This window comes from Grampus griseus, assembly GCF_964374135.1.
Source record: "Grampus griseus genome assembly, chromosome: 20".
NCBI classification, from domain to species: domain Eukaryota; kingdom Metazoa; phylum Chordata; class Mammalia; order Artiodactyla; family Delphinidae; genus Grampus; species Grampus griseus.
In genome coordinates this window covers 25,968,410-25,995,325 of record NC_139014.1, presented here as the reverse complement: position 1 = coordinate 25,995,325, position 26,916 = coordinate 25,968,410, and the positions used below count along the sequence as shown (strand labels likewise).

The 26,916-nt window shown below is 39.8% G+C and overlaps 2 protein-coding genes across 2 annotated transcripts; both read right to left on the bottom strand.

The window, feature by feature from the left end:
* Positions 1 to 498: 498 nt before the first annotated feature.
* DDX52 (DExD-box helicase 52) lies at positions 499 to 20,261 on the bottom strand. The gene is made up of 15 exons (XM_082679305.1): positions 20,161 to 20,261; positions 18,902 to 19,097; positions 17,517 to 17,644; positions 16,347 to 16,532; positions 14,484 to 14,627; positions 13,691 to 13,802; positions 12,794 to 12,866; positions 12,095 to 12,298; positions 9,813 to 9,903; positions 7,337 to 7,459; positions 7,053 to 7,203; positions 6,808 to 6,883; positions 4,585 to 4,656; positions 3,913 to 4,005; positions 499 to 1,048 (listed from the first exon to the last, which is right to left on the bottom strand). Exons 1-15 carry the CDS (start codon positions 20,245 to 20,247, stop codon positions 991 to 993), a joined length of 1,794 nt encoding a protein of 597 aa, XP_082535431.1. The 5' UTR covers positions 20,248 to 20,261; the 3' UTR covers positions 499 to 990.
* Positions 20,262 to 23,928: 3,667 nt separating this feature from the next.
* LOC309837940 (tumor-associated calcium signal transducer 2-like) lies at positions 23,929 to 24,900 on the bottom strand (the record flags this gene model as incomplete). The annotated part of the gene is given in 2 exon segments (XM_082678825.1): positions 23,929 to 24,546; positions 24,550 to 24,900. Coding segments are annotated over 2 exon segments (969 nt in total).
* Between the last annotated feature and the right edge of the window lie 2,016 nt (positions 24,901 to 26,916).

The following is a 26,916-nucleotide window of genomic DNA, read 5'->3' as shown; positions in this document are numbered from 1 at the left end:
CGATTTTTCATTCCACTGTACAAAACTAGCAACTGAGGAAAATCTACTAAGAGTGAATAGTCTCTATCACTGTACAATCATAATCCTTTACCTTCGGCAGAGACCTGCATACTATCTGGATGAAAGGCCATAAAGCCTTAGGAAAGATAAGCTGTAAGAGAAGGGAGCCAGAGGTGGATCAAGTAACAGGAACATTCTTCCTTATCAGGATAAAATGTTTATCACTTTTCGAGCAAAGTCATCTCAAATGGAAAGAGACAGGAAAGAACATGGTTAAATGATGGAAAATGAAGTAAGAAAGGGAGAAGCTGACCATAATCTTATAGCTGCAACATTATGAAGGTAAGGTCTGAGCTACGATAGGGATGAGGTAAAAGATATTTATATATAGATCAAAGAATTTAAAATTCTAGTGAACTTGAATAACCAGCCATATAAAAGGCATCTTGTTGTGGCTCATATCACAAAAGGCCATCAACAAATTAAGAAACAGTGAAATAAAGAGAGCAGTAGGTTTATTCTTGGTAGACAGCCCGTGCTGCTTCTTGTCCATCCAAAAAAAAAAAGTGGGTGGGAAGGGGCATTCAACCTCAAGACTTTACTTCGCAATGTGGTTCCAAACGCCTCTCCACAGCATACACGACACGCTCTTCCACACTTGAAGGGAAAAATCCAGTTCACCACATTTGGGTGTTGTTATTTTTAGCATAAACTTTTGTTCTTCTGTAAGAAGCATTGCTCTGGATTCAAACCACATGAATGTCAATGAATGTTTTTTCCATTATATAATGATTTAAAAAATCACCTATGAATTGAAACTTGACATGATGCACTGATAGTTTAGGATCATTTTTCACTAGTCCCATGTTCTTGTAGTTGATTTCAAATGTTTGGTACAGGTGATTATAAGACAATGTATTCCATGAAAACAACATTCATGCTGGAATCATAAAATCACATTTGTGATATAGTCTTTTTAGAAGTCTGTTTTTAACTTTTGTCCTCAGGAGTTACTTTCTTCTTGCTGTTCTGACCAGTGACCTTTTTCCTGTGACAATGAAAGGAAAGTTGAATTAGAAATTTTTTTTGTTGTTGTTTTTTTTTTTGGCTGTATGCGGGCCTCTCACTGTTGTGGCCTCTCCCGTTGCGGAGCACAGGCTCCAGACGCGCAGGCTCAGCGGCCATGGCTCACAGGCCCAGCCGCTCCGCGGCATGTGGGATCCTCCCGGACCGGGGCACGAACCCGCATCCCCTGCATCGGCAGGCGGACTCCCAACAACTGCGCCACCAGGGAAGCCCTAGAAATTTTAGATATATGTACTTTCCAAAACTCTACCAGTTTAATAAACATTTACTGAAACCTCCTGTATAATCAAGTATACAAGGCACTAGGAACACAAAGATATGTCTTTGCCCTTTAGAAAACCACATCCAGGTTAAGTGAGACAGAAACACCACAGTAAACTACACTACAACATGGTATAAAAGACAGATTCTGATCCTGAATTAATAAGAAGAGTTCACATTGATTAAATGCCAGATACTGTTTATAAGTCGTTTATATGTATCAACTCAGATAGTCTTCCTAACTTACGAAGAAGATTCTATTATTATCCTCATTTTACAGATGTGGAAAATGAGGTAGAGTGGTTAAGTAACTTGCTGATCATCACACACTGGTAATAAATATTAGACATGACACTGGTAAAAATTTTAGACATGACAGTCTGATTTTAGACTTTGGTGAATGGTGAATGCCATCAACTAACTGTTAACACAGGAAAAGGAAAAAAAGTTTTGAGAAAATAATCAATATTCACATACTACAGTAGAGTAATGCAAAGTTCTTAGATGTATATCAGTTCATTTAATCCTCCACCAACTCTGAGTGGCAGAGTTGGTATTATTTATATAACCATTTCCATTATATATAGGGGGAAAGAGGCTTAGAGAGGTGAAGTGACTTGTGCAAAGTCACACAGGAAAAGGTGTTATTAGAGCCAGTTATTCTGGCTCCAAATCCAATCTCCCCTACGCCCTACTATACCAGTTTGAGTTTGCAGCGCCTGAAGTGACACCCATTAGGCAACAGGCTTCAGGTTTATAGCTCAGTTGGGAAGCTGGGCTTGAAGATATGGACTTAAGATTTATCAGCATAGAGCTGAGGCCACAGGTGTGGGTAGGATCATTAAAGCAACATCTACAGTGGAAAGGTAAGCTAGATCAGATCTTGTTTGTATGCTATGTTAAGAAGTATGGCCTTTAAATGTAAAGAAAATAGAGACAGAACCAAAGCATCTTAAGCAGGGGGCTAGTGACAAGGTTTGTAACAAGTGTCCTCAAAGTCTTAGCGCAGCTTTAAGTTTTAATAACCTCAGATCATTAAAAGCTACAAACTTACAAAAATCAGCAATTAAACTGTCATTATTTAAAATATTGATTTTATTTTTACAGTTCAACACAGCCATGATCTTATGCTCTAGACAATTTTCGACCTTTGTAAAAACTTTTATCAGCTGCGGCTCAGTGCCTGAAAGGACTGCATTTCCAATCCTAGCTTTGAGATCACCCAAAGAATGAGGTTCTGATGTGTATGCAACAATTCTGCAGCAGCCCACCACAAGAAAAAGTCTTATGAGACAGATAAGGTGACCAAGCAGGGCAACCTTCTCTACCAATCCACTGGTCTGTCACCCAGGAACTGTTGCCACAAAGAAGAAAAATAAAAATGTATTAAGAACGCACAAAACTGAATAAGTACCAGTTAAATTAAAATAATCTTTCAAATGATGTAGTTTTATAAGGTTGTAACATTTGTTCTTCCCAAGTTATTAAAGCTTAAAACCACCGAACCCTTTGGGACACTCTGTACAGTCTATGTACTGGGGCTGAACATTATTTCCCACAACCAATACAAAATGCCAGGCAGACTCTTTCACTCAGAAGGAAAGTGCAGGTTTTCTCGCCTGGGTTCACCTTGTTCCTTCTACATGCCTAAATTTTACCCATCCTTGAACATAATTCTACTTCCTTGAAACTTTCTGTAACTACACCAATCCATAATGATTTTTTCCCTTCTCTAAACTTCTGTTTTATTTAAAAATTATTATCTAACTTTTCTCATGTATATTAATCTCCTTTCCCTAACTTCAGGAAAGGGGTCGTCTCATTTTACATCCATTCATACACCTCACTACATATTATATATGTAGTAAGACTGAAGGTGAACAGTAGAACTTGGTAAATGCCTACATTTTATATATGTTATATATTAATTGGTACTAATAGAATTTGAAGAGTGTCATTTTTCCTTAAATAGTGGAAAGAATAGTACTGTGAAATCCCCTATGAAATCATGTAGTTTCCTGGCAGTAACAGGCAAAAAAGGTAGTCCTGTGTGTATGCTAAAAAAAAAAAAAAAACCTATACTTTAAAATCCTCAAAACTTCAGCTAAATGACTACAAATTTACTCAAGTCATACTGTTCAGAGGTGTTACAATGTGCTTCAGCATAAGCCCAAGATCCTACTGAAATCCTGCCCAGAATATGGAGCTTGAAGGAAGACTCCATCAATGTGAGTCAGCAGTCCTAACTACTGGCCTCAGTAGTGTGCCCAGATACAGGCTGTGTGGAGATGGTGGACAGTGCAATTCTAATTCATAGTGAATTGAAATCATATTTTCAAAGATGGAGAAATACAGATCATTAATATACAGATAAAGAAAAATTCCAAGATTGAATTATCCAAGTTTCCAAATCACAGGCAACCTAAGATATATTACTTTTATTACCTTCTATAATGGACTGTAGACCTATCAAATTCTACTTCTAAAAATCTATCCTAAGGAAAAATAATGCTTACGTTATAAGAATATGCCAGAATCAAACAGTAACTTTTACCATATACTTACCGTTTATCCTTAGCTTTTTCTAAGAAATATTTTGGAGTTGTACTAATGCTCTCCCTTTCCAAAGGCTTCTTAATCATCTTTTTCTTTTGTTTACTGAAAGTTACAAAGAAAGAACTGAATTAACTGCAACTTAATTTAAAAGAGCTAAAACTAGTTTTGGTTCTTTGGTTCACAAAATTCGTTTCCTTCATCCACTTACAGATTTACAGTGACACCACTGTATCCACTTTAATATACTAGGTTACCTAACAGCATCTAGAGAGGTAACCCAAAGGGATGATAAATTCAACCAATTTTTTAAAAGGCACTGACTATGATTAAAATATGTCGTGTGTCACTCTTATATCTTGTGCTAACAAACACTAGAGTTTGATTTTGGCCAATTAACTGCTTTTTATCAGTTTTATGAATTAGAACAAAATCTCAGCATATTTCACTCATGTTGAATAATACTTTAAAAATCTGAATACTTAAAATTTCAAGGATGAAAAACTGGCAGGGAAAGAACAGACAGTATTCACACATATTTAAAAGGAAAAATTTTAATCTTAAAATGTTCTAAAAATAGTACTATTATTAGAACTATAATGTATAAGAGTGTGAAATCAAGAATATATATGTAAAGAGAGAGAGAGAGAGAGAGAGAAGCTCCAGGTAAATTCAAGATTGTACCTTAGTAGTTTCTGGAAACCTTTTATGTATTCTGGGACAGGACATCCGGCCTGCTGGATAACATTGGCAACACTGAAAAAGGTACCCATAAACGTAAATTTGTATCTTGTCAAACTGATGTTTATGTACATAAACCCTCTGCACAATACAAGAGGAATTAAAACTACACAAACAAAAAAGTAATCCAGTAAAGTGTTCTGATAAATTATTATCAATTATTACCAGATACAGTCATATTGGATTACTGAGAGAACGGTCTGCTGGACTGAAATCAATGTCTTGATGAAAATTTTAGATAGCATCTGTTTCTACTCAATATTTAACAAGCCCTAAAAAGCTACTAAGCCCAGTATTGGATGAGACACTGACTGAAGTCAGAGTCATACTTAAATTTATTAAATGATAAAGCTTGACATGGTCTCAAGCTTCTCATGTATACAGTAAGTCCCCTACAAATGAACCTTCAAGTTTTGAACTTTCAAAGATGTAAACATGCATTCGCATGCCCAATCAGGTAAATTAGTTCACATGTCTGGCGTACACTGTCATATGCATACATCCTCTACAAGTGGTTGTGCTTTTGTGTACTTTACTGTACAGTACTGTATAGAGTACAGTAGCACAGTATCTTTGTTTCAAGCCCAGGGTGTCCGGAAGCAAGCATAAAAGCAGTGGTGACGTAGCTGGTACTGCTAAGAAGCACCAGCTGTTGTACTGTACTACTGTACTTTTCAAGGTACTGTACTGTAAGATTAAAAATGTTTTATTTTGGGGTTTATTATGTATTATTTGTGTGAAAACTATTATAAACCTATTACAGTACGTACTATATAGCCAGTTGTGTTAGCTGGGTACCTAGGCTAACTTTGTTGGACTTATGAACAAACTGGACTTAACGAACACACTCTCGGAACGGAACTTGTTTGTATGTAGGGGACTTACTGTAGTAACTTATTCAATCCTTACAACCCTTTGTAGTAAATACTATCATTATCCCCATTTCCCAGATGGAAAACTGAGGTACACAGTTGTACTGATATGGGGGTCATCAGATGCACATGCTTGGAGTTGCTGAGAACTCAGGTGAATCTAGGCTATTGGAATGTACTCCCCTACACACCACATGTGAAAATCTGATCACAGCAAAATCAAGGCTGACAGAGCCAAGGCTCAGAAGGCACGAAGCAAAATCTTCGCCAAAACTGATAAACAGAATAAAGTACAAACTGCCTACATCCACAACTCAACTTCATTTGTTAGAAATATGAACTGTTGCCAATTATCATCAGCCTAAAATTTCTGTAGGCAGCCCAAATGTAGGAAACTCAGCTTCTATATTAAAATCTATGACGATGGGCTAAATTAAGATTCTAAAAGTGTATCTATCATAGGTTACCCAGGCTTCAAGGGGCTACAACTGAATATTAGAGTGTGTTACTAAAACAGTTTTTCCTCTATGACAGGTGATCCTGGGACTCAACATAAAACTCCAGCTGCCCCTAAGAGTAATGGGAAGAATACACCCATGCTAAGAGATCATTTTGACGGGGCTATAAGAGACTCAGGGGTTAACTTTAAACAATTAATCCAAAACCTTAATATTACATTTTGAGTAATATCAAGTGAAGGCTATTGGGAGAATTCTGTGAGTCTGAAACTTTTTTTTTTTAATTAATTAACTTTTGCCTGCATTGGGTCTTTGTTACTATGCGCGGGCTCTTTTTAGTTGCAACGAGTGCGGGCTACTCTTCGTTGTGCACAGGCCTCTCATTAAGGTGGCTTCTCTTGTGGAGTACAAGCTCTAGGTGCACAGGCTTCAGTAGTTCTGGCACATGGGCTCAGTAGTTGTGGCTCGCAGGCTCTAAAGCGCAGGCTCAGTAGTTGTGGCCCACGGGCTTAGTTGCTCCGTGGCATCTTCCTGGACCAGGGCTCGACCCCGTGTCCCCTGCATTGGTAGGCGGATTCTTAACCACTGTGCCACCAAGAAAGCCCGTGGGTCTGAAACTTAATGAATATTCCATTGTGAATATTTCCAAAATCTAACAATGGAAGGGCAAAAACGAGGCCTTTTGATCATTTTTCTTTTTTTCATGGCTAAGGTTTGTTTGACTAATACCATAACAGAATTTGGGACACAGCCATTTTGTAATTATCCGTTAACTGTGTATGAGAATAATGAATCAATTTTGCCAACTTAATGCTAAATTTTTTCTCCTAATTTACCTTCTTAATAATGGTTTATCATCTTCAGTGAAAAATGTAACAGCTTTTCCTTTATGCCCGGCTCTTCCAGTTCGACCTAAGAGAAACCAGACCATTAAAAAAAACCTACTTTTGGGAGGAATGGGACCTTCAAGAATCACATATACAAATCACTGGATTTTCACAGCACTAAAAACTTGAGCATGCTGAAGGGACTGGTAGTGGTGCTAAGAGAGGTGAGTAGAGGGGTGGGGCACACGACTCACCTATCCTGTGGATATATTCCACTGAGCTGGTTGGAAAGTCATAGTTGATGACCAGGTTCACACCTTTAAAATCGATCCCTCTGGCTAGCAAGGCTGTACAAATAAGAACCCAGATTTTTCCTGCTCTGAAGCTATGGACTGTGTTATCTCTCTGGTTAACAGAACATATATTAAATGTTTTAGTACCACTCTAGGAATGGAAAACAAGTACTTCATAAATTTAATGCCAATTAAAAAAAATTTAGTTGTTCTTTATTGCTTTGAAAGTATGCATTTGACTTTACCTGTTGCTGAGTTCTGTCTGCATGAATAACATCCACATTAATACCTTCATATATGAGCTCATGAAAAAGTTCTTTAGCCCTTTCAATGGACTGAACAAAAACAAGAACAGGTGGATTGAAACCCTAAAAGAAAGCATACATAATCCATAATCAAGAATATAACTGCAGTATTTCATATGACTTTAGTTCATTTTAATTTAGAAATTGACAAATTTCTTAGACCAGAGGTCCAAGCCTGCCTCTGTCTTCCTCACCATCCATTCTCTACAGTGTGGTTCTTTCTCTTGTTGTGGAGTACAGGCTCTCCATCTAATTCCAATAATCTTGTCTAATTAATTCCCCTTCATCTTTCTACAGCAATGGATGCCCACTCTTTGAAATAATCATCTGATTGCTTCTGTGCTTCAGAACATTTTTGTTTCTTCTTAAAATGTAATAGCTGTCATTTTTTTTTTAATAAATTTATTTATTTCATTTATTTTTGGCTGCATTGGGTCTTCGTTGTTGCGTGTGGGTTTTCTCTAGTTGCGGTGAGCAGGGGCTACTCTTCATTGTGGTGTGTGGTCTCATTGTGGTGGCTTCTCCTGTTGCAGAGCACGGGCTACAGGTGCATGGGCTTCAGCAGTTGTGGCTCACGGGCTCTGGAGCGCAGGCTCAGTAGTTGTGGTGCACAGGCTTAGTTGCTCCACGGCATGTGGGATCTTCCTGGACCAGGGCTCGAACCCGTGTCCCCTGCACTGGCAGGCGGATTCTCAATCACTGTACCACCAGGGAAGCCCCAATAACTGTCATTTTAATCTGTTATTTATCCTAACTGTGGGTATTCCCCAAAGCTTAGTCCTTGGTTCTCAGTTCTCTCAATATAATCTTTATCTTATCAAGTTCCATAAAATCTCAGTTATCAACCAGCAGCCCTAAGCAAATGATTTTTATTTTTTACATTAATATCATCAAACCCCACCTCTCTCTCAAACCAGCTTTCTATATTTTTGACTGTCAGCATTAGGGCTTAACCTTATTATTTTGGTCCACGCACCCTTTCAGAATGTAATGAAAGAAAGCTATGAAGCTTTCTAACAGGCAACCACACATTCACACAAAATGTTACATATAATTTCAGAAGGTTCACAGAACTCCTGAAGTTTATACATGGCTAAAAATCTCTGGTGTATAATTCCATTTGAGTATCTGTGAAAACCTTAAATTTCCTACTGCCAAATGATATCCTTAAGAACATTAGTAAAACATGCACATAATAGCATTTATTATGTGCCAAGCACTATTGTAAGTACTATATTTCTATTAACTCATTAATAAAACAAAAAACCCCACTCTAGTGTCCTATTCATTAATGCCCCAGTTCTCTAAGAAACCAGGAGAGTGATGGGGGGAGATTCAGGGGCAGATATATACAGGCATACTTTGTTTAATTGCACTTTGCAGATATTGTGTTTTTTACGAATTGAAGGTTTGTGGCGACTCAATGTTCAGCACCATATTTTTCCAACAGCATTTGCTCACTTCACGTCTCTGTATCACATTTTGGTAATTCTCACAATATTTCAAACTTCTTCATTATATTTGCTGTTGTGATCTATGATCAGTGAGTGATCTTTAATGTTTCTGCTATGACTCAGTGAAGGCTCAGGTGTTGGTTAGCATTTTCAGCAATAAAGTATTTTTAAGTTAAGGTATGTACATTGTTTTTTAGACATATGCTATTGCACACTTAATAGACTACAATATAGTGTAAACATAACTTATCTATACACTGGGAAACCAGAAAATTCCTGTGACTCACTTTATTGTGACATTGGCCTTACTGTGGTGGTCTGGAACAGAACCCGCAGCGTGCTGGTGTGGAAAAAGGAGGCATTCAGGGCAGCAGGTAGGTCTTTCCCTGGCCTACCCCGAGCTGGGAACAGAAACCTTAATATATTCTGAGAGGAGAGCCTCTCCCCTTCGAGACAAGAGTTGCTCCAATGTGCTTCTTACCGATTTACCACTGGATTACTAAATATGACGCAGGAATAGCACTCAACCTCCCTTTTTTTTTTTTTTAAGTTTCTAAAACCTTTTATTTCAGCTTAAATATGGAAACAGCCAGGGCACGGAGGGGGGCCCACCCAGGAATCCTGTGGCAGGACCCCCTCAATAGCACACAGCTCAGGGACCCAGGCCACAGCACTGATCACCCTACCTGGGGACAGGGAGGAGAGCTGGGGGCCCTGCAGCCAGTTCTGGATGGGAGTTAGGGTGTGGGCAGGGAGAAGCTGGGACAGAGAGACCCCCAAGACTGCCAGCAGGAGGCAGGAGACCCAGCAGAGCCCCAATCAAGGGTCTGCCAGGAAGTTAAGTGCTCATAATAAATCCGTCTTCCAAGGCTAGTAATACAAGTAATTGCTAGTAATATTACACCTAGTAATACAAGGCTTGGTGAACATTAACAAAACTCAAGAATGTAGTCCAAATATACCTTTTTAACAAGTTCTCTCATGGCCAGAAGTTTTCCAGTCTCAGACCCAACGAAGAGAAGCTCTTGTTCTACGGTCTCTACTGCAGAATTCCTAAGAAGAAAACATCCCTTGTAGTTTGCAAGAGCCAATTTTTGTTTCCCCCCTTGAATTCTAAATAAATGAAAAAATTTACACACAACTCCAACAGAATGACCTTTTCCACTGTCAATATAAGTACTGAATTATTTATATTTTAACTTAAAGACAAAGTTGTTATTTTTAAATATTTTATTCATTCTTTTTAATCCAAGTATAGTTGATTTACAATGTTATATTAGTTTCAGGTGTATGGCAAAGTGATTCAGTTATGTGTGTATATATATGTGTGTGTGTGTATATATATATTATTTTTCAGATTCTTTTCCATTATAGCTTATTACAAGATACTGAATATAGTTCCATGTGCTATACAGTAGGACCTTGTTGTTTATCTATTTTATATACAGTAGTTTGTATCTGCTAATCCCAAACTCCTAATTTATCCCCACCTCTGCCTTTTCCCTTTGGTAACTGTAACTTTGTTTTCTATGTCTGTAAGCCTGTTTCTGCATTGTAAATAAGTTCATTTGTATCATTTTTTAGATTCCACATATAAGTGATATCATATGATATTTGTCTTTCTCTGTCTGACTTACTTCACTTAGTATGATAATCTCTGGGCCCATCCATGTTGCTGTATGGCATTATTTCATTCTTTTTTATGACTGAATAATATTCCTCTGTGTGTGTGTGTTTAAGTGTGTGTGTGTGTGTACACCACATCTTCTTTACCCATCATCTCTCAATGGACATTTAGGTTGCTTCCATGTCTTGGCTATTGTAAACAGTGCTGCTATGAACACTGGGGTGCATGTATCTTTTCGAATTATAGTTTTCTCAGGATATATGCCCAGGAGTGAGATTGCTGGATCATATGGTAACTCTATTTTTAGTTTTTTAAGGAACCTCCATACTATTTTCCATAGTGGCTGCACCAATTTACATTCCCACCAACAATGTAAGAGGGTTCCCTTTCTCCACACCCTCTCCAGCATTTATTCTTTTTTCTTTTTTTAATTTTTATTGGAGTATAGTTGATTTACAATGTTGTGTTAGTTTCTCTAGCATTTATTCTTTGTAGACTTTTTGATGATGGCCATTCTGACTGGTGTGAGGTGATACCTCATTGTACTTTTGATTTGCATTTCTCTAATAATTAGTGACGTTGAGCATCTTTTCATGTGCCTACTGGCCATTTGGATGTCTTTGGAGAAATGTCTATTTAGGTCTTTGAATGTTTTGTTATGATTATAAAAATGTTATCTCAAGAAAATTAAAAAAAATAAAGACATAAACAATAAAATAAATTACCCACAATTCTACCATTTTAGAATAAACTTCGACATTTTGCTGTGTTCTAGTCATAAATTTTCATGTGTCTAATTACTTACAGGATCTTTCTAAAAGTAAAATTATTGGGTAAAATGAGAACGTTTTAAAGGGGGTTGTTACAGATGCCTAAATTTTTTTCTTAATGGTTAGCAAAGGTTTATTTATTGACAAACAGTTGGGGTGAGGTATCTTTAGGCTTTATTAACACTCTATACCATGTATAAATACTTTTTCCATTCTGTTATCTGCCTTTATAATTATGTTTATGGTTAATCTGTTCTATTTTTCTTTTTATACACAGGAGTTTTATGTTGAAAGTAGACAGGATATTCTTTACTGTTTCATTTGGCTTCTGTTTTACTTAACATGGTACTACAGGCACCTTTTCATATAGCTACAATCTTCACTCTGACCATTTCATGCGTTGCATTATAGTATATCAAGTGGCAATATCATAATTTCATAAGACTTTTCTCTATCATTTAGCATAAATGCTCCCCAAAATATTTTTAAAAAGCAATTATAAATCAAGTGGCTCAGTAACATCAGCTTCCTTCTCTGTGGCCCTACTTTGTTAAGCCATCAACGAGATTAAATCCTTTGGGTGGCCACAGAGCTCATGTCATACTTTGTGGATTGGAAAAACCAACTAAACGCATGAGGAAAGGAATATTAATATGACAATATGAGAATCTCCCTTTGGATTATTCTAAAATAGAAAATGCTTAATCAATCTTGACTTTAAAGAATATATTTCTTTCAGTCAAACTCTTTTTATCAATCTTAACCCACACAACCTATCTCTTTTAGTCTAAAATAATGACTTGTGTTTTTTTAAAAAATGAGTGGGATAATGTGGAAGAACAATTACCTTGCTCCAATGGAAACAGTAATGATATTATCCAAGTTGAGTCTGCACCACTGCTCAACATCATAGGCAAAAGTTGCACTGAACATAGCTCTTTTGACCTTGTGGGATGTGCAGGCCAAGAAAATGGAAGCCAGCTGGTCTCTGAACCCAGTTTTGCCATCTTCAAACAGTTTATCTGATTCATCTACTACCAGCCATTCAACACTAAGAAATAACAACAAAAAAACTTGTGGGTATTGAACTGAAAGATCCAAGATGCTTCACTACCTGTGGGAACAAATGAAGAAGTCCAACCACAATGATGCTTCTCAGATCTACATATCATACCAGAAAAAGTATAAGAAAAATAAGCAAGAAAAAGGTAAAAACAAAATAAATATAAATTAATGTACCTATTCCATTAGCCCCAAAGATATGAGGTTCCACTGGCAATGACAGAAGCTCAGATAAACCTTATGAACGCCATCACCATTGCTGAAAGATGTGAAAATTTCTAGGCGAATTCTGTACTAACTGCTTATCGGAATCTGTTAACTTTCTTCCAGACCAGGATAGTTACTTTTCTATGAGTTTAATGAAAACCATTTTTCTCAGCATCAACATAGCAAGCTCCAAAGAGCAATAATACAAGTAACTGAGGACAAAATATAATCAATTTAATGAAAAACACACATAAAAGACATTATTAAAGTAATTTACCTTGTTAAGTCTATTCCCGGAGGATCTTGCTTTAATAAATAGATTAGTCGATTTGGAGTAGTCACAAGAATATCTGTAAGGAAAAATAAATGGTACAAATTGCAAAAACAACATTCATCCCTCTTGAATTAGGGGATTAAGTCTCCTGAATTTCCGTTAATAACCTCAGGTGGGGAGAAGTGGTTATATGCACTACACCACCAACAACACAATAAGCTAATATACATATTTTTTAAATCCATCATAGCACAAACTACTATATCCTTACTCTCCTTTTATCTGATCTGCTTTCTCAGCTTCTAAGAGGCAAGAATACTATAATCCACCAATTTGCTTAACAAACATTTGTTTGTTTTTCAGGAAAATACTTTCCTTAAATGCAACTTTACTCAGAAGCTCAAGATAAAAGACAAGTAAAACAGATTCTCTGGCTGATCTAAGAGTAGGGATGTAAATCAATCTTATCTGCAGAATATTTCCATGGCAGATTAACAATCAATAGAATAAGCAGGGATTCTCAACCTCAGCACTACTGGCATTTTGGTTCAGACAGCTCCTTGTTGTAGGAGGCTGACCTGTGTGTTGTAGGATGCTTAACAGCATCCCTGGCTTCTGTCCCTATACTAGTAGCACCTCTCCCCAGTTGTGATGACTTAAAATGTCTCCAGATATTGCCAAGTATCCCTGGGATAGAAGGTGAGGTGGGGGTGAAGGGCAGAATCACCTCTGGTTGAGAACCACTGGTATATATTTATATATCTACTGGGTGGGGGTGAGGAGGAGATCTCTTTCAGCTTTTCTAAAAATCCAACTAACTACACTTGAAGAACTTCTAGGTAGCAATTAGGATACTTGTAATTTCTAACTCCCTTACATCTCAAGCACGAAGCCCCTTACCAAACTTCTTAGATGATTTAGGTCCAAATTTCTTGGCTGCAACTGCTACTTTGTGGATCATGTGTATCCTGAATCCTATTCCCTCAGATATTTTTACTAACTCACGGTGAATCTGAAACAGAAAATGATAAAAACATTAGCTGCTAAAATACTTGGATAAGATGTATAGTCTCTTTTTCATTATTAACAAAATAAATCTAGTATCAACTCATGAATACCTGAAATTAAGCCCATAATAATCTGTAGATTAACCTGGAATCTCAGCATTTTGGAACGTCAATACTAAGTAAGATTCAGTAGTTTCTTCCGGTCTAGTAAACTAGTTCCAAGAGATAAAACCAAAACTCTTCCATTCTGTTACATATTGTTTGTAGAATACAGTACTGTTACAAAACTATTTCATACTTAGCATGTATTTTATATTAAGCACATTGGGAGGGTAGAGTGGATCATTGTATAGTTTTACTTTCTCAAAAACTGAGATGAGGTTTCATTTTTCTAGGTGAGGAAAAAAAGTTTTAGAGGGGAACTATATATGATAGTAGCCTTCCAACTTCAAGGATCTTAGAGCATATACCAAAGTATAAATGTTAAGAACAACATATTTTATAAAACTGAAAAGACTTAAAAGACTGGCCCACATGCAGTAAGACACAGAGAAGTGTGCTTTGAACAGAATATGTGACCATGAGAAAGACACGGGCCTTACTCTTTTGGACCTTTCTATTACCCTCAAATAAGAAAGATGACTGACAAACACAAACACAACCTCTTCAGAAAGTACCAGTCATACCTGGCTGGCAAGTTCTCGTGTTGGTGATATAATCAGGGCTCTGAAGCCTTTGTTTGTGGGTTGTTTCAGGTGCATTAAAATAGGAATGCTAAAAGCCAAAGTCTTTCCAGATCCAGTAGGAGCAGAAGCCAGAAGTTCTCGACCCTAAAAAGAGTATATTAAGTAAGAGTACATACATTTTTCAGAGCCCAGTCAAATAATGCTACCAGCCATAAAAATAACAAAATTATACATAATAAATCCAAACACTCACATTTCCATCACTCTTCTAACTTCTCCGATATTTGCTTTTCTACCCACCCCTGCTACAACCGCCCCAATAGAGTTTCTGAGCATTATTACTAAAGTTCATTTGAACTGGGTAAAGAAAGTAGATAACTAAAACCCAAAGATGATTCACAACCTTATTTCCATTATTTCAATTTTTCTTTCCCCTAAACCTCTTTATCAAAGCAAAATTACAAAACCAACTTTTTGACCTGATATCTGCATTGCTCCATCCTTAAAGAAGGTTTTAATAAATAACAGAATGGCTAAAAGTAAGAAATAAAAAGTGGTGAGGGCCTCCCTGGTGGTGCAGTGGTTGAGAGTCCGCCTGCGGATGCAGGGGACATGGGTTCGTGCCCCGGTCCGGGAAGATCCTACATGCCGCGGAGCGGCTGGGCCTGTGAGCCATGGCCGCTGAGCCTGTGCATCCGGAGCCTGTGATTTTTTTTTTTTGGTCACTGTGATTTTTAAAGCTTTAAGTTAAGGTCACTACAGAAACAACCTTAAATGAAAACTAAAAGCAAATTTACTATAATGTCAGTCAACAACATCATTCAAATATATTCTTATTTCAGTTCCCAAAGAAAATGAAAAGGGTTAGTATGGATGAGGAGAGAGGGAACTCATATCCTTTGGCTACTAGAACTGAAGGCCATCTTGGTTATGTTGGGGAAAAAAGTCAGCTCTCACCACTACAAAAAGAAACCTCAGAAAAACTTAATTTCCAAAAGTCTAAGTTAACTCATACCTCTATCAACAACACATAAACAAATTATGGTATATTCATACAACAGAATACTACTCAGTAACAAACTACTGATACATGCAACATGGAGGAATCTCAAAAACTGTATTAGAGTGAAAGAAACCAAAAAGAGTAAATAATGAATGATTCCACTTACATGATTCTATAAGAGGAAAAACTAAAACATGGCAATAGAAACCAGAAAAGTGCTTACCTCTGGGCGGGGGTCAGGTGAGGACTGAATGGAAGGGGTATGAGAGAACTGGCTGGAGTGACAGAAATGCTACACATCTTCACTGAGTTGATGGTTACATAGGGTATGCACTGTTGAAACTCAATGAACTGTGCACTTAAAATCTATGCATTTTTTTGGTACTTAAATAGACTTCAATAATAAAAAGTACTGGGATAAAAACAAAGTCAGGTTATGTACAAGAATTCTGTATTTCTGAAATAGTTCTTGAATATTACAAACTAAATCATGGATGAAAAAACAGAACATAGTCCCTATCCTCAGAAGATTAACACTCTTAGTTAAATGGAAGAGATGAATATAATTAATGCAAATCCATAGTAAAGTGTAAGACAAATGTTGCAAGAAAAAGAAAACACATGGAGAACTGGGTGGTAGGGGAAACAGTGTTGGTAAAGGAAAAAGATCACATCTAGCAGTAGTGATCAAGACAAATCTTACGGAGGCACAGGTATTAGAGACGGACCTTGAAATCAAGGGTAGGATTTCAACAAGGGGAGATAAGGCAGAAAGGAACATTTCAAAGACAGAGGAAAGAGAATGAACACACACACACATACACATGCACGCATACTCACTTACAGGCCTTCATACTCACATGCAGCATAACTGGAATGGCTTGCATTTGGATTGGCGTAGGTATCTGGAAGCCTGCATCTAGAATGTTCTGAAGCAGTCGAGAATTGATTTTAAATTCCTGGTCAAGTTGCTGAAATGTAGCAATTGGGTCAGGAAGATCAGTTCCTTGGACATGAATTTTATGTTTATTCCGGAAGAAGTTTATCTGAAAAGTGAAATAAAGGAGTCGCCATGAATGTGGTCAAATACCGTGTCAGATGTTGTAAAGCAACAGTAACGGTTTCTGGGATAAGCTTTAGTAACATATGAAACTTTCTGGTTAAATTCCAATCCCTACAAGATACAGATATTAGGTATAATTCGTGCCCTTTCATAGAAGGAAGACCTTCATAACAATGAAACCTATCTATCCACACTTTCCTCATATTAATGTCAATGCCATGAATAATGTGTTATTCACATTAATGTGCTACTGTCACAGTCACAATCTTATATAAACTTCTAGAAGGCAGGCACTGAATCAATCTATTGTCTTTATGTGGCACTTAGCAGACAAGTGCCAATGCTTTTTAATGATTACCCTAAACTCTACTTATTAAGACTGAGTGCCAAAAGCAGAATCAAGTGATGCTGATTTTTTTTGTTTTCCCATTCTCTGATCCAGACAGCCAAATTCTAGATTCGGGATTACTAACTGAGCCGAACAATACTCTCCATCTGCAATACAGCAGGAGAGCAGCAAACACGACAACGGCATATTTGTTGTTTCTTCTGAATTCGACTCCTCCTAGTCCCAAGTCATAAAATAGGCTTCTTAAGAATTCTAACTCTCAAATCCCTGTCGGAGGAAATCCTTCTAAACCAGTGTGAGCTTAACATAAAGGAGAAAGGGGGCCAATTTCATGTTTATCAAAAGGGAATAAGAAATTTTAAAAATTTAATTCTAAACACATCATCAATTTGGACCTAAGTTTCAAAATTTCAAGATACTTTCAAGAATTTTAAACCTTAAAAATTTCGGCCACAGCACAAACACTACTTTGCTTTAAGTTTCCATTAAAGTAAAATCTAATCTAATGTAAGTAATCTTCTAAACAAAACCATACTCGCTTTTACCACCAGAATAACTCAAGGATAGCGAAAAAGTCATTAGGCCAGAAAAACAATTGGTTGAAGCCATTTTTCTAACCTTTTCTTTTCTGAGCTGCTCCAACTTTCCTGAAGTTAGTTTATTTTCTCTTTTAACTTTTTTATCTTCAATCTTTGCTTCCACAGATGATATCCACTGTATAGTAGAAACTTCTTGAGACGTAATTTCTAAAATATATTTTTAAAAAATTAAAAGATTTTAAGTGCAACATTCTTAGGTGGCACAAACAGGCCATACCTTACCTTCACACTAAACAAAAGAAAAAGTACTAGTGGTTGCAACTAGATGAAAGAAAGTAATAGAAGATATAAAAATTGGGAAAGGAGGGCTTCCCTGGTGGCACAGTGGTTGAGAGTCTGCCTGCCGATGCAGGGGACACGGGTTCGTGCCCCGGTCCGGGAAGATCCCACGTGCCGCGGAGCAACTAAGCCCATGCACCACAACTACTGAGCCTGTGCTCTAGAGCCCGTGAGCCACAGCTACTGAGCCTGAGTGCCACAACTACTGAAGCCCGCGTGCCTAGAGCCCGTGCTCTGCAGCAAGAGGAGCCACCCAATGAGAAGGATAAAATGGCTAGGAAACTTAATAGATGTAACAGACAAAGAAAAAAGGTAAATACTCCTATTTTTGAGTACAGAAAAAAACCTTGTGAAAAACAGGCAAGGTGTAAAAACAAACAAGTCACAAAACTTGAAATGTAAATATCCAACAAAGCCTATGAAAAGATGTTCAACCTCACCAGTTATCAAGAAAATACAGGGGCTTCCCTGGTGGCACAGTGGTTAAGAATCCGCCTGCCAATGCAGGGGACACGGGTTTGAGCCCTGGTCTGGGAAGATCCCACATGCTGTGGAGCAACTAAGCCCATGCACCACAACTACTGAGCCTGCGAGCCACAACTACTGAAGCCGGCGAGCCTAGAGCCCGTGCTCTGCAACAAGAGAAGTTACCCAATGAGTAGCTTACGCACCGCAATGGAGAGTAGCCCCTGCTCGCCGCAACTAGAGAAAGCCTGCGCTCAGCAACAAAGATTCAATGCAGCCAAAAATAAATAAATTAAAAAAAATACAAATTATAAAATAGTTTCACTCATGAGATTGGCTAAAATGTTAAGACCAACAGTATCCAGCATTGACATGGCTGTGGGAAGTCATTTTGTATCTGTTCAAAGAAAGAGGTGTGCATATTCTTTCACATAGTGAATTCACATTTAGGATGCTAATTACAGAAATACAGCACCTGTACAAAAAGATATATGTACAGGTATCTTATTGTAGCAATATTCGTAATCACAAATACCTGGAAACAACCTGAATGCCATCAACTGACAAATAGCTGTATACTGTCTGAGGTGTAATCATAAGCTTGCATAATTTCTGTAATTGAAAAAAGAAAAAAGAAAAAAAAATACATCAAGCACTAACCTGAAGTCATCTTCCTCTTTTTCTTGTTCTGCTCCCTCTTCCTTTCAGTTAGGCTCTCTTCATTTTTCTCTTCATCTTGTAGTTCCTGATGAGTTCTTGATGATTCACTCTCACCTGGGACAGACTTCTTGTTTCCAAAAAAGTCCAGTCCCTGTAGCACCTCCGAAGAATCAAAGTCATATTTCCTTTTTCCTATCTAAAACCCAGAAAATTTCAAATGAAATCTATAGACAGACTGGCACTGTTTTCACCCTAGCAGTGTTGGCAGTTAAGGGTGTGGGTACAATGACTCCCCATCTTTTTTATCTTTCACCAAATATTTGTTTGAGCTGACAAGTGTGTGTTTGGGCAAATGGAATCCAAGATGATACCTTTTCTGACCTTATAAAAGTAATAATAATAGTCATAATAGCAACTAACACTTATAAACATAACACATGCTGTCAGGCAGATTTCTAAGCTTGTTTAGATATATTAAATTCCTTCTTCCTTCAACAACCCTAACGAGGTAAATAGCAATATTACAAATGAGAAAATCGAGGCATTAAGAGGTTAAGTAACTTGACCAAGGTCTCAAAACTAGTAACTGGCCGACCCAGGATTTTACCTGAATAATCTGGTTCCAGAGTTCAAACTCTTAACAACTACGCTATGCCGTCACACAGAGAAAGAAGAAACACACGTGTTGCACACACACACAAATGTCCCTAGTCCCAATACCAAGAAATCTTGATATTCAAGGTTTTCCACAATTGGGCCCTAACTACTCCCGATTTATCACTAATTCCCTATGTAAGATCTCCCATTTCTAAATCGCTCTTCTCATTGGTTACTTAACACGCCATGGAGTTGCGGGAATAAAAAAAAAAACATGCCCACTAAAGGCATACGCATGCCAAGACAAACCTGGAGAGACTACAGTGAAATCATCTGTTCTCTCCGTTTGGGGTTTTTCAAATTCTTTTCCATCAGTTTCGGAAAAAAGATAACTTCTGAAAGTAGGATTCTAACTGTGCTTTGAATAAACTCAGAAAGGAGGCCGGGAGGAAACGTTTCCTTGCTAGACCCAACAAAGTCTAAAGAATGATGGGAAAAAGAGTTCATTCAGAAGGCTGCAGTAAGCTGAACGCCAAGGGAGGGAAAATGCCCCACAGCCAGGCCACGGGGTCTCCGAGTGCCGGCTCCCCCAGCAGCCAGTTCCTTCTCCGGCACCTGCCCCTTCTCAGTTACTCAGGCTTCTGACGCCTTGCACACAGTACCTTGAATCGGGCAGCGTCCGCCGAGAAGCGTCTCACGTCGAATTTGGCCCCCGCGCCGAGCCGGCGAAACAGATCGTGAGCATCCATCTTTTCCCAGAAAGCTCCGCGGTCCCACAGCGCCTGCGCAGAGGACTCCCCTCCCGGAAGGTCTGGGGCTACACCTTGGGCGGAAGTGGCTCTGGGGGGCGGAGCTTGGCGGCAGTGAGAGTTTGGGAGTTTTTATCGTCTTGCAGTGCGTCGTTTTTTATTTGTTCTTTAAAAAAGTATTTATCAAGATCCTCTTAAGCCGGGCACTGTTCTACACTTTTAGGGATAGTTTGGTAAACAACACCCCAGGAATCTCACCTCGGGAAACATATTTTAGTGGGGATGGAAGATGTTGTTAACAAATAAATAAGCAGAATAATTCCTGAAAAAGTGCTATGAAACAAAACAGTGTAATTGATAGAGAAAAGGAGAGGAGCCACTTTTAGGTAGGTTAGTTAGGTTCATTCTGATGAAGTGATATTTGATCTAAGAGGAGGCGGCCTTTCCCAGATATGGGAAACAGCATTCCAGACACAGGAAACATTGTCTGAAGAAGGAAAAAGTTTTGGAACATTGAGAAAATAGAAAGAAGGCCAGGGTGACTGGAGCCAAGTTGCAGTGAGGGAGTGGTACAGACAGGGTTGAAGGGACAAATGAAAATCAGATCTCATAGACTTTTTTTTTTTGCGGTACGCGGGCCTCCCACTGTTGTGGCCTCTCCCGTTGTGGAGCACAGGCTCCGGACGCGCAGGCTCAGCGGCCGTGGCTCACGGGCCCAGCCGCTCCGCGGCATGTGGGATCCTCCCAGACCGGGGCACGAACCCGTGTCCCCTGCATCGGCAGGCGGACTCTCAGCCACTGCACCACCAGGGAAGCCCTCATAGACTTTTATAACAGGGTCATGGTAAGGAATTTGGATTTTAATCTAAGCATGCTAGGAAGCTATTCAAATTTTTTTTTTACTGAGAGTGCAACATGGCTTAGTTTATTACATTTTGTATTTATTTTCTTCATTGTATTTGTACTGTACAAAATTATTTACTTATGAGTTGCCTCCGCCTTCTAGAATGAAGTCTAGGAGCACAGAGATCTAATTTGCTTCACTGCTGTATCCCCAGTTCCTGTGTGCTCTCAATAAATATTTGATCAATGAATGAGTGAATGCTTTGTAAAAGATTACTCTGGCTATTTGGAGGATGGACCATAGAAAGGGTAAGAGTGGAAACAGTTCAATCAAAGTAGAAATGATGATGGTGGCTGGGATTAGGGTGGTATCTGTGCTGATGGAGTTAAATGGATAGATTTGGGGTATATTTTGGAGGTAGGTCTAAATTCACCTGATGAATTTCATGTGGAGGTGAAGGAAAGGGAGGAAATACTCCTAGGTTTTTTGTTTGAAATCCGGGGTAGGTGGCATGCCATTCACTGAGCTAGGAAAAACTGAAAGGAGAACAGCTTTTTTGTGTGTGAGGTTGAGGCATGGGGGGTGGAATCAGTTTTTATGTTTTGGGCATGTTAAGTTGCCCCGTTGACCTTAAGTGGAGATGTCCAGGTGGGTAGTTGATGCCATGAATCTGAAGCTCAGGGGAAAAGGTCAGGGCTAGAAAAATAAATTTAGGAGTCATCAACATATAAATGGTACAATGGAATCATACCAAACAAGCATGTAACTTATTAAAATTGAGTTATACATATTCAGCCAGAGAGTGTGAGAAATACTTTAAATTGTGTGATTCCTTTACACTCAAGTAAAGTAAGTGTGGAGTGAGGATGAGATGAGAGATGTGAGTCTGCTGTACCCTCAGATGGAGTCAGTCCCCAATTCTCTCATTGTGGGAGCAGCTTGCTGTTCCAATACTTTAAAAATAAGTATTTTTCATGAAATGTGGCTCCTAAATGAAAGCCCCAAGTACTTTTTCATCTATTGCTCAATAAAAACAATTTATCTCAACATGGCAAGGGAAAAAAAATCAACTGAGTTTTTTAGGAAATGGAGTGTTGGTCTTCAGTTTGGCACATAAGTATGCCCACAATCATGTGTAAAATCAACATGTATGAAACCACAACTTCTGTAATTTATAAGTGATTTAAGTAGTTTCCAAGAGTAATTACACTTCGTGAGTTTTTTTTTTTTCTTTATGAGCCGACTTTAGAACCCAATCCCTATGTAAGTGGTGACAAACCCATATCTAAAAGCACGGTCATAAATGTGATCACTTAGAGACATTGTGTGACTAGGGAAGAGAAGTGGACCCAGAACTCACCTTTAGAGCACACCAGCATTTAGAGATTGAGTAGAGGAGGATATAACTATAAAACAAAAGTTTGAGAAGCAATCAGTGAGGTAGGAAGACGAGGAATGTGGTGTCCTGGCAGCCAGAGGAAAGTTTCAAAAAGAAGGTAGTGATCAGATGTTTCAAAGGCTGTTGAGAGGCTGAGCACGAAGAAAAAAGATCACTGAATTTGGCAACATGGAGGTCACTAGTGACCTAATATCAGTTTCAGTGGCATGGTGGCTGGAGATGATTGAGTGCTAGAGGTGGAGAAAGGGAGACTGTGATGAAGCCAACTCTTTTTTTTTTTTTAATAAATTTATTTATTTTTGGCGGTGTTGGGTCTTTGTTGCTGCATGCTCTTTGTTGCGGTGCACGTGCTTCTCAATGCAGTGGCTTCTCTTGTTGCAGAGCATGGGCTCTAGGTGCACCGGCTTCAGTATTTGTGGCTCGTGGGCTCTAGAGTGCAGCCTCAGTAGTTGTGGCGCACGGGCTTAGTTGCTCCACAGCATGTGGGATCTTCCGGGACCAGGGCCCAAACCTGTGTCCCCTGCATTAACAGGCGGATTCTCAACCACTGCGCCATCAGGGAAGTCCCTGAATCCACCTCTTTCCAAAGGTTTAACTGAGAAGGAAAGCAGAGAAGTAGAGTAGTAACTAGAGGCAGATGTGGGTTCAAAGGTGAGTTTTGCTTTTTTTTTTTTTGATATAAACCTGGACCAAGTTTTCACAAACTCCATCTTTTGGTTTGTGCCTTTTTCATACTTTATTACATTGTTTTTTTAAAAATCACAACAGCAGTATCAAAGACAACCTATGTACAAACATTTTACAAAAGAAATATTGCTAGTATCAGCTGTAATAAGGGCAAGTTGAAGAATAGATGCTGAGTTTCTGGGCCAAAGTCTGCCCTCAAAGACATCTAAAATGTGTTCAGGCAGCTGAGACAGGCTTCTTTCTGATGACAAGCATGTGTGGTCGGTAATATTAATACAAACGATGGTAAATGAGGATACTACTGGGCCCAAGTAGCGAACTCCTCATCAGGAAGGCCACCATACAAGTGGAGCTAATCCAATAACCTAAACCCAAGACAGTAAAAGCGCTGTTTCCCATCTAAACGCATTTAAGCCTTCAGCAATGATTGCGTCACGTGTAAACGATGCTGGGTTGTCCTACAGACACTTGATTCTTATACATAACCCTATGCCAAACTTCCCTTAACTCTCGAGTCAGGTTTCTGGTTGGACCTAAAGGGGAGGAATTTTAGAAATGCTTCCTTCAGGACAGAAGTCAGAAAGAGAGGTGATCCTGACAACAGGATCTATTAAATTTGGTGGCGGCGGGGGGAAGCAGGAATTTGGGAGGAGGAATGACTCCTTGGGGCCAAGAATGAAGAAGCGTGACTCACTTGGGTCTGGGACCTTGCTAAAATCTGATCCCCACCCCACCCCAGCCCCGCCGGTGTCTACAAGCTCGGTTCCTTTCTCATCTCCTCCAGTTCCTTCATCTCCACCTTCTTGTACTTCCCCGACTTCCTCCGGTTGGTGATCACCAGGACGGTCACGCCGGCGACCAGGGCCACCACGACCACCACGATGACGGCGATGAGGCCGCTGGTGAGGCGCTTCATGGAGAACTGGGGGGACTTCTCATCCAGGAGGTAGATGAGCGTCCGCTCCAAAAGCAGGGGCTCTCCGCGCACGCGCACGTCGAGGTCGCGGTGGCCGGTGAACAGCGACTCGCCCTTGACGTCCCTCTCGAAGCAGTAGGTGGCGTCGGCGATGTCCACGTCGCCGGCGACCTTCTGCGACGTGTTCTGCTGCAGCTCGATCTGGATGGTGGGGTGCTCGTAGTGCACGGCCGCCACGAACTTGGGGTGCAGCGGGTCGCGCTCCCGGAAAAGCCGCCGCAGCTCGGCCTCCAGGTCCGAGGGGTTGAAGGCGCGGGCGGCCGGGCGGTGGCGCAGGTCGATGAGGATGGGGTGGGTGCGCACCAGTTCGTCGCAGCGCAGGCTCAGGTCGACCTTGTCGGTGCGGCGCATGCCCACCGAGTTCGCGCACCACCACACGGACGTCTGGTTGCACTAGCGCGCCATGAAGCGGCCCTGCTGGTCGCAGTCCGGGTCGTACAGGCCGTCGTTGTCCAGGAGCGCGTGCTCGCTCGGCCGTACCAGGGCGCGGACGCTCTTCCGGGCGCTCACGCGCGCCTTGAGCAGCAGGCACTTGGATGTGAGCGTGGAGCAGTCGACCTCCAGGCCCGAACCGAGCACGCGGCACAGGCAGCGGCCCCCCGGGCCGCTCCGGTCGCACACGGTCATCTTGCTGGTGGGGCACGTGCACTTGTCCTGCGCGGCCGCTTGATCGATCACCGCCTCTAGTAGTAGGAGCGGCGGGAGCAGCGACGGCGAAAGCAGCGCGAGGCCCGGAGCCTGGGCCATGGTGGGGCGGGGCGGAGGAGTGCGGAAGGGGCGCGGGCTGGCGAGCGCTGGGGCCTCTTCCGAGCTCGGGCTCCGCTGTCTGAGAAGGTCTCCAGGTGTCTGGGGTTTTGCTTTTTGTTTTTGATGTTTTTAAGGATGGGTGCTAGGGAATATTTGTAAATTGCAAGGAATGGTCCAGTGAAAAGATGGAAATTGTTGATGTAACAGAGAAGGGAGAAAATAATGGGATGGGCGTGAGATGAGATTTTGTCAGGGAGTGTTGGAGGGCTGAGGAGGGAAGAAATTATATGAAATAACATCCTCAAAGAGTGGGAAAATGAACTTACTGGGAAAAAGCAATAATACCGATGGACAGTGAATGCTCATTTGAGTTGGAAACAATGAATTAAAAAAGAGACTAATCAGCATGATTCAGCTACTTAGATAAGGGTGTGAAGAAGTTGTATTGCTGGATTTAGCCGGGGTTAAAGTATTTTCAGGTAAATATGATAGAGGATTATGGCAGAACTCCTTGTGCGCCCTCTCCCGCCTCAGAAAGATCCCCTGGGATTGATAGTTCAACAGAGATTTGACCTCCTGAAACCCAAGAAGGAAGGGGAAAATCGCTGGGAATGGCAGTCTTATTCAGAATAATACTCTGGGTTAGATTAATAATCCAACTTGCTTCCCTTCTTTCAGAGGAAAGAATTGTATGGAGTATTGAATATGTGCTCTATTTTACCTTCATAAGCATATAGTTAGAGTGAAACAAGTCTGAGTTTAAATTCCTCCCAGCCTCTCCACCTGCCAGCTGTGACCTGGTCAAATTAACCTCTTGGTCTAATTTCCTCATTTGTAAAATGAGGATTATGATACCTACAGCAGGATGGTTATCAGCGTTAAGCTGAGCTCATAGGGCAATGGTGTATAATGGAAAAAGCATGGGTTTTGGGTGTCAGAAAGACTTATGTGTGAATCCAGTTGTATTATTTAATAATTTGACCATTGTAGGCAGGTTATTTCACTGTTCTGTGCCTCAATTTCCTCACTGGTAAAATGGGGATTATAGCATTATAATATCCTATAATCCTACCTTGAAGGCTAGGAGTAACACTGGTTCCCCACACAGAGATCAAAATGGTGGGAATTGGCTTAGGATTCTATCTATCTATCTACATTTATCCATATTAGAAATATGTATTATATATATGTGTGTGTTGTTGTATAAAGCTTTTGGAACAAAATCTCAAACACAGTAGGTGCTTAATAAATATTAGTCCTTTTCTTTCTTGCAGTCCATTCTCCTAGAGCAATAGTTCTTGGCCTTAACAGCACTTTAGAATCCTCTGAGAAACTTAAAAAACAAAAGAAAACTTGGTCCAACCCCCAGAAATCCTGGTTTCATTGTTCTGGAGGAGCTCTCTGGCCTGTAATTTTTGAAAGCTGCTCAAGTGAATCTAATTGCACTCAGGATTAAGAATCACTGCTAGAATTATCTTTCTAAAGCCCAAATGAGACTATGTTGCTTCTCTGCTTAAAAATTTCTCATGATTTTCCACTGTCTACTGAGTGTAGTCCGAGCTCCTGTGACTTGTACGCCAGACCCTTAGCAGTGATTCTCAACTCTCTCAGGACACATGACACACTCCCATAAATAACTTCAGCTTGAGTTCAACTGCCCCCAACCCTTTTACTTAGCAGTTGTGTGATCTTAGGCAAGTTACTTATCCTCTGTAAGCTTTAATTTTATCATCTGATTTTGCCTTTGCTTCTTCTAACTCTGAACCTTTGTACACGTTTTTTTTTTCTTCTTGGAATGTCCTCTCTCTTTTTCCTCTCTGGCAAATGCCTTATATTCTTTGAAATTCAGTTTATATGACTTATGGTTACCAAAAGGGTAAGGGGGGGCAGATAAATTGGGAATTTGGGATTAACAGATACACCATACTATATATAAAATAGGTAAACAACAAGGACCTACTGTAGAGCACAGGGAACTATATTTGATATCTTGTAATAACTTATAATGGAAATGAA

What these genes read in the sequence shown, in the direction of transcription:
- DDX52 (XM_082679305.1), bottom strand. Translation starts at nt 20,247, where the DNA reads ATGGATGCTCACGATCTGTTTCGCCGGCTCGGCGCGGGGGCCAAATTC. An exon ending in TGAGAGAACTTGTTAAAAAG is followed by an intron (nt 7,460 to 9,812) that starts GTATATTTGGAC and finishes GCTTTCTTTTAG; the next exon opens with GGTTTCAATCCACCTGTTCT. An exon ending in GATAAACCATTATTAAGAAG is followed by an intron (nt 4,657 to 6,807) that starts GTAAATTAGGAG and finishes TACCTTTTTCAG; the next exon opens with TGTTGCCAATGTTATCCAGC.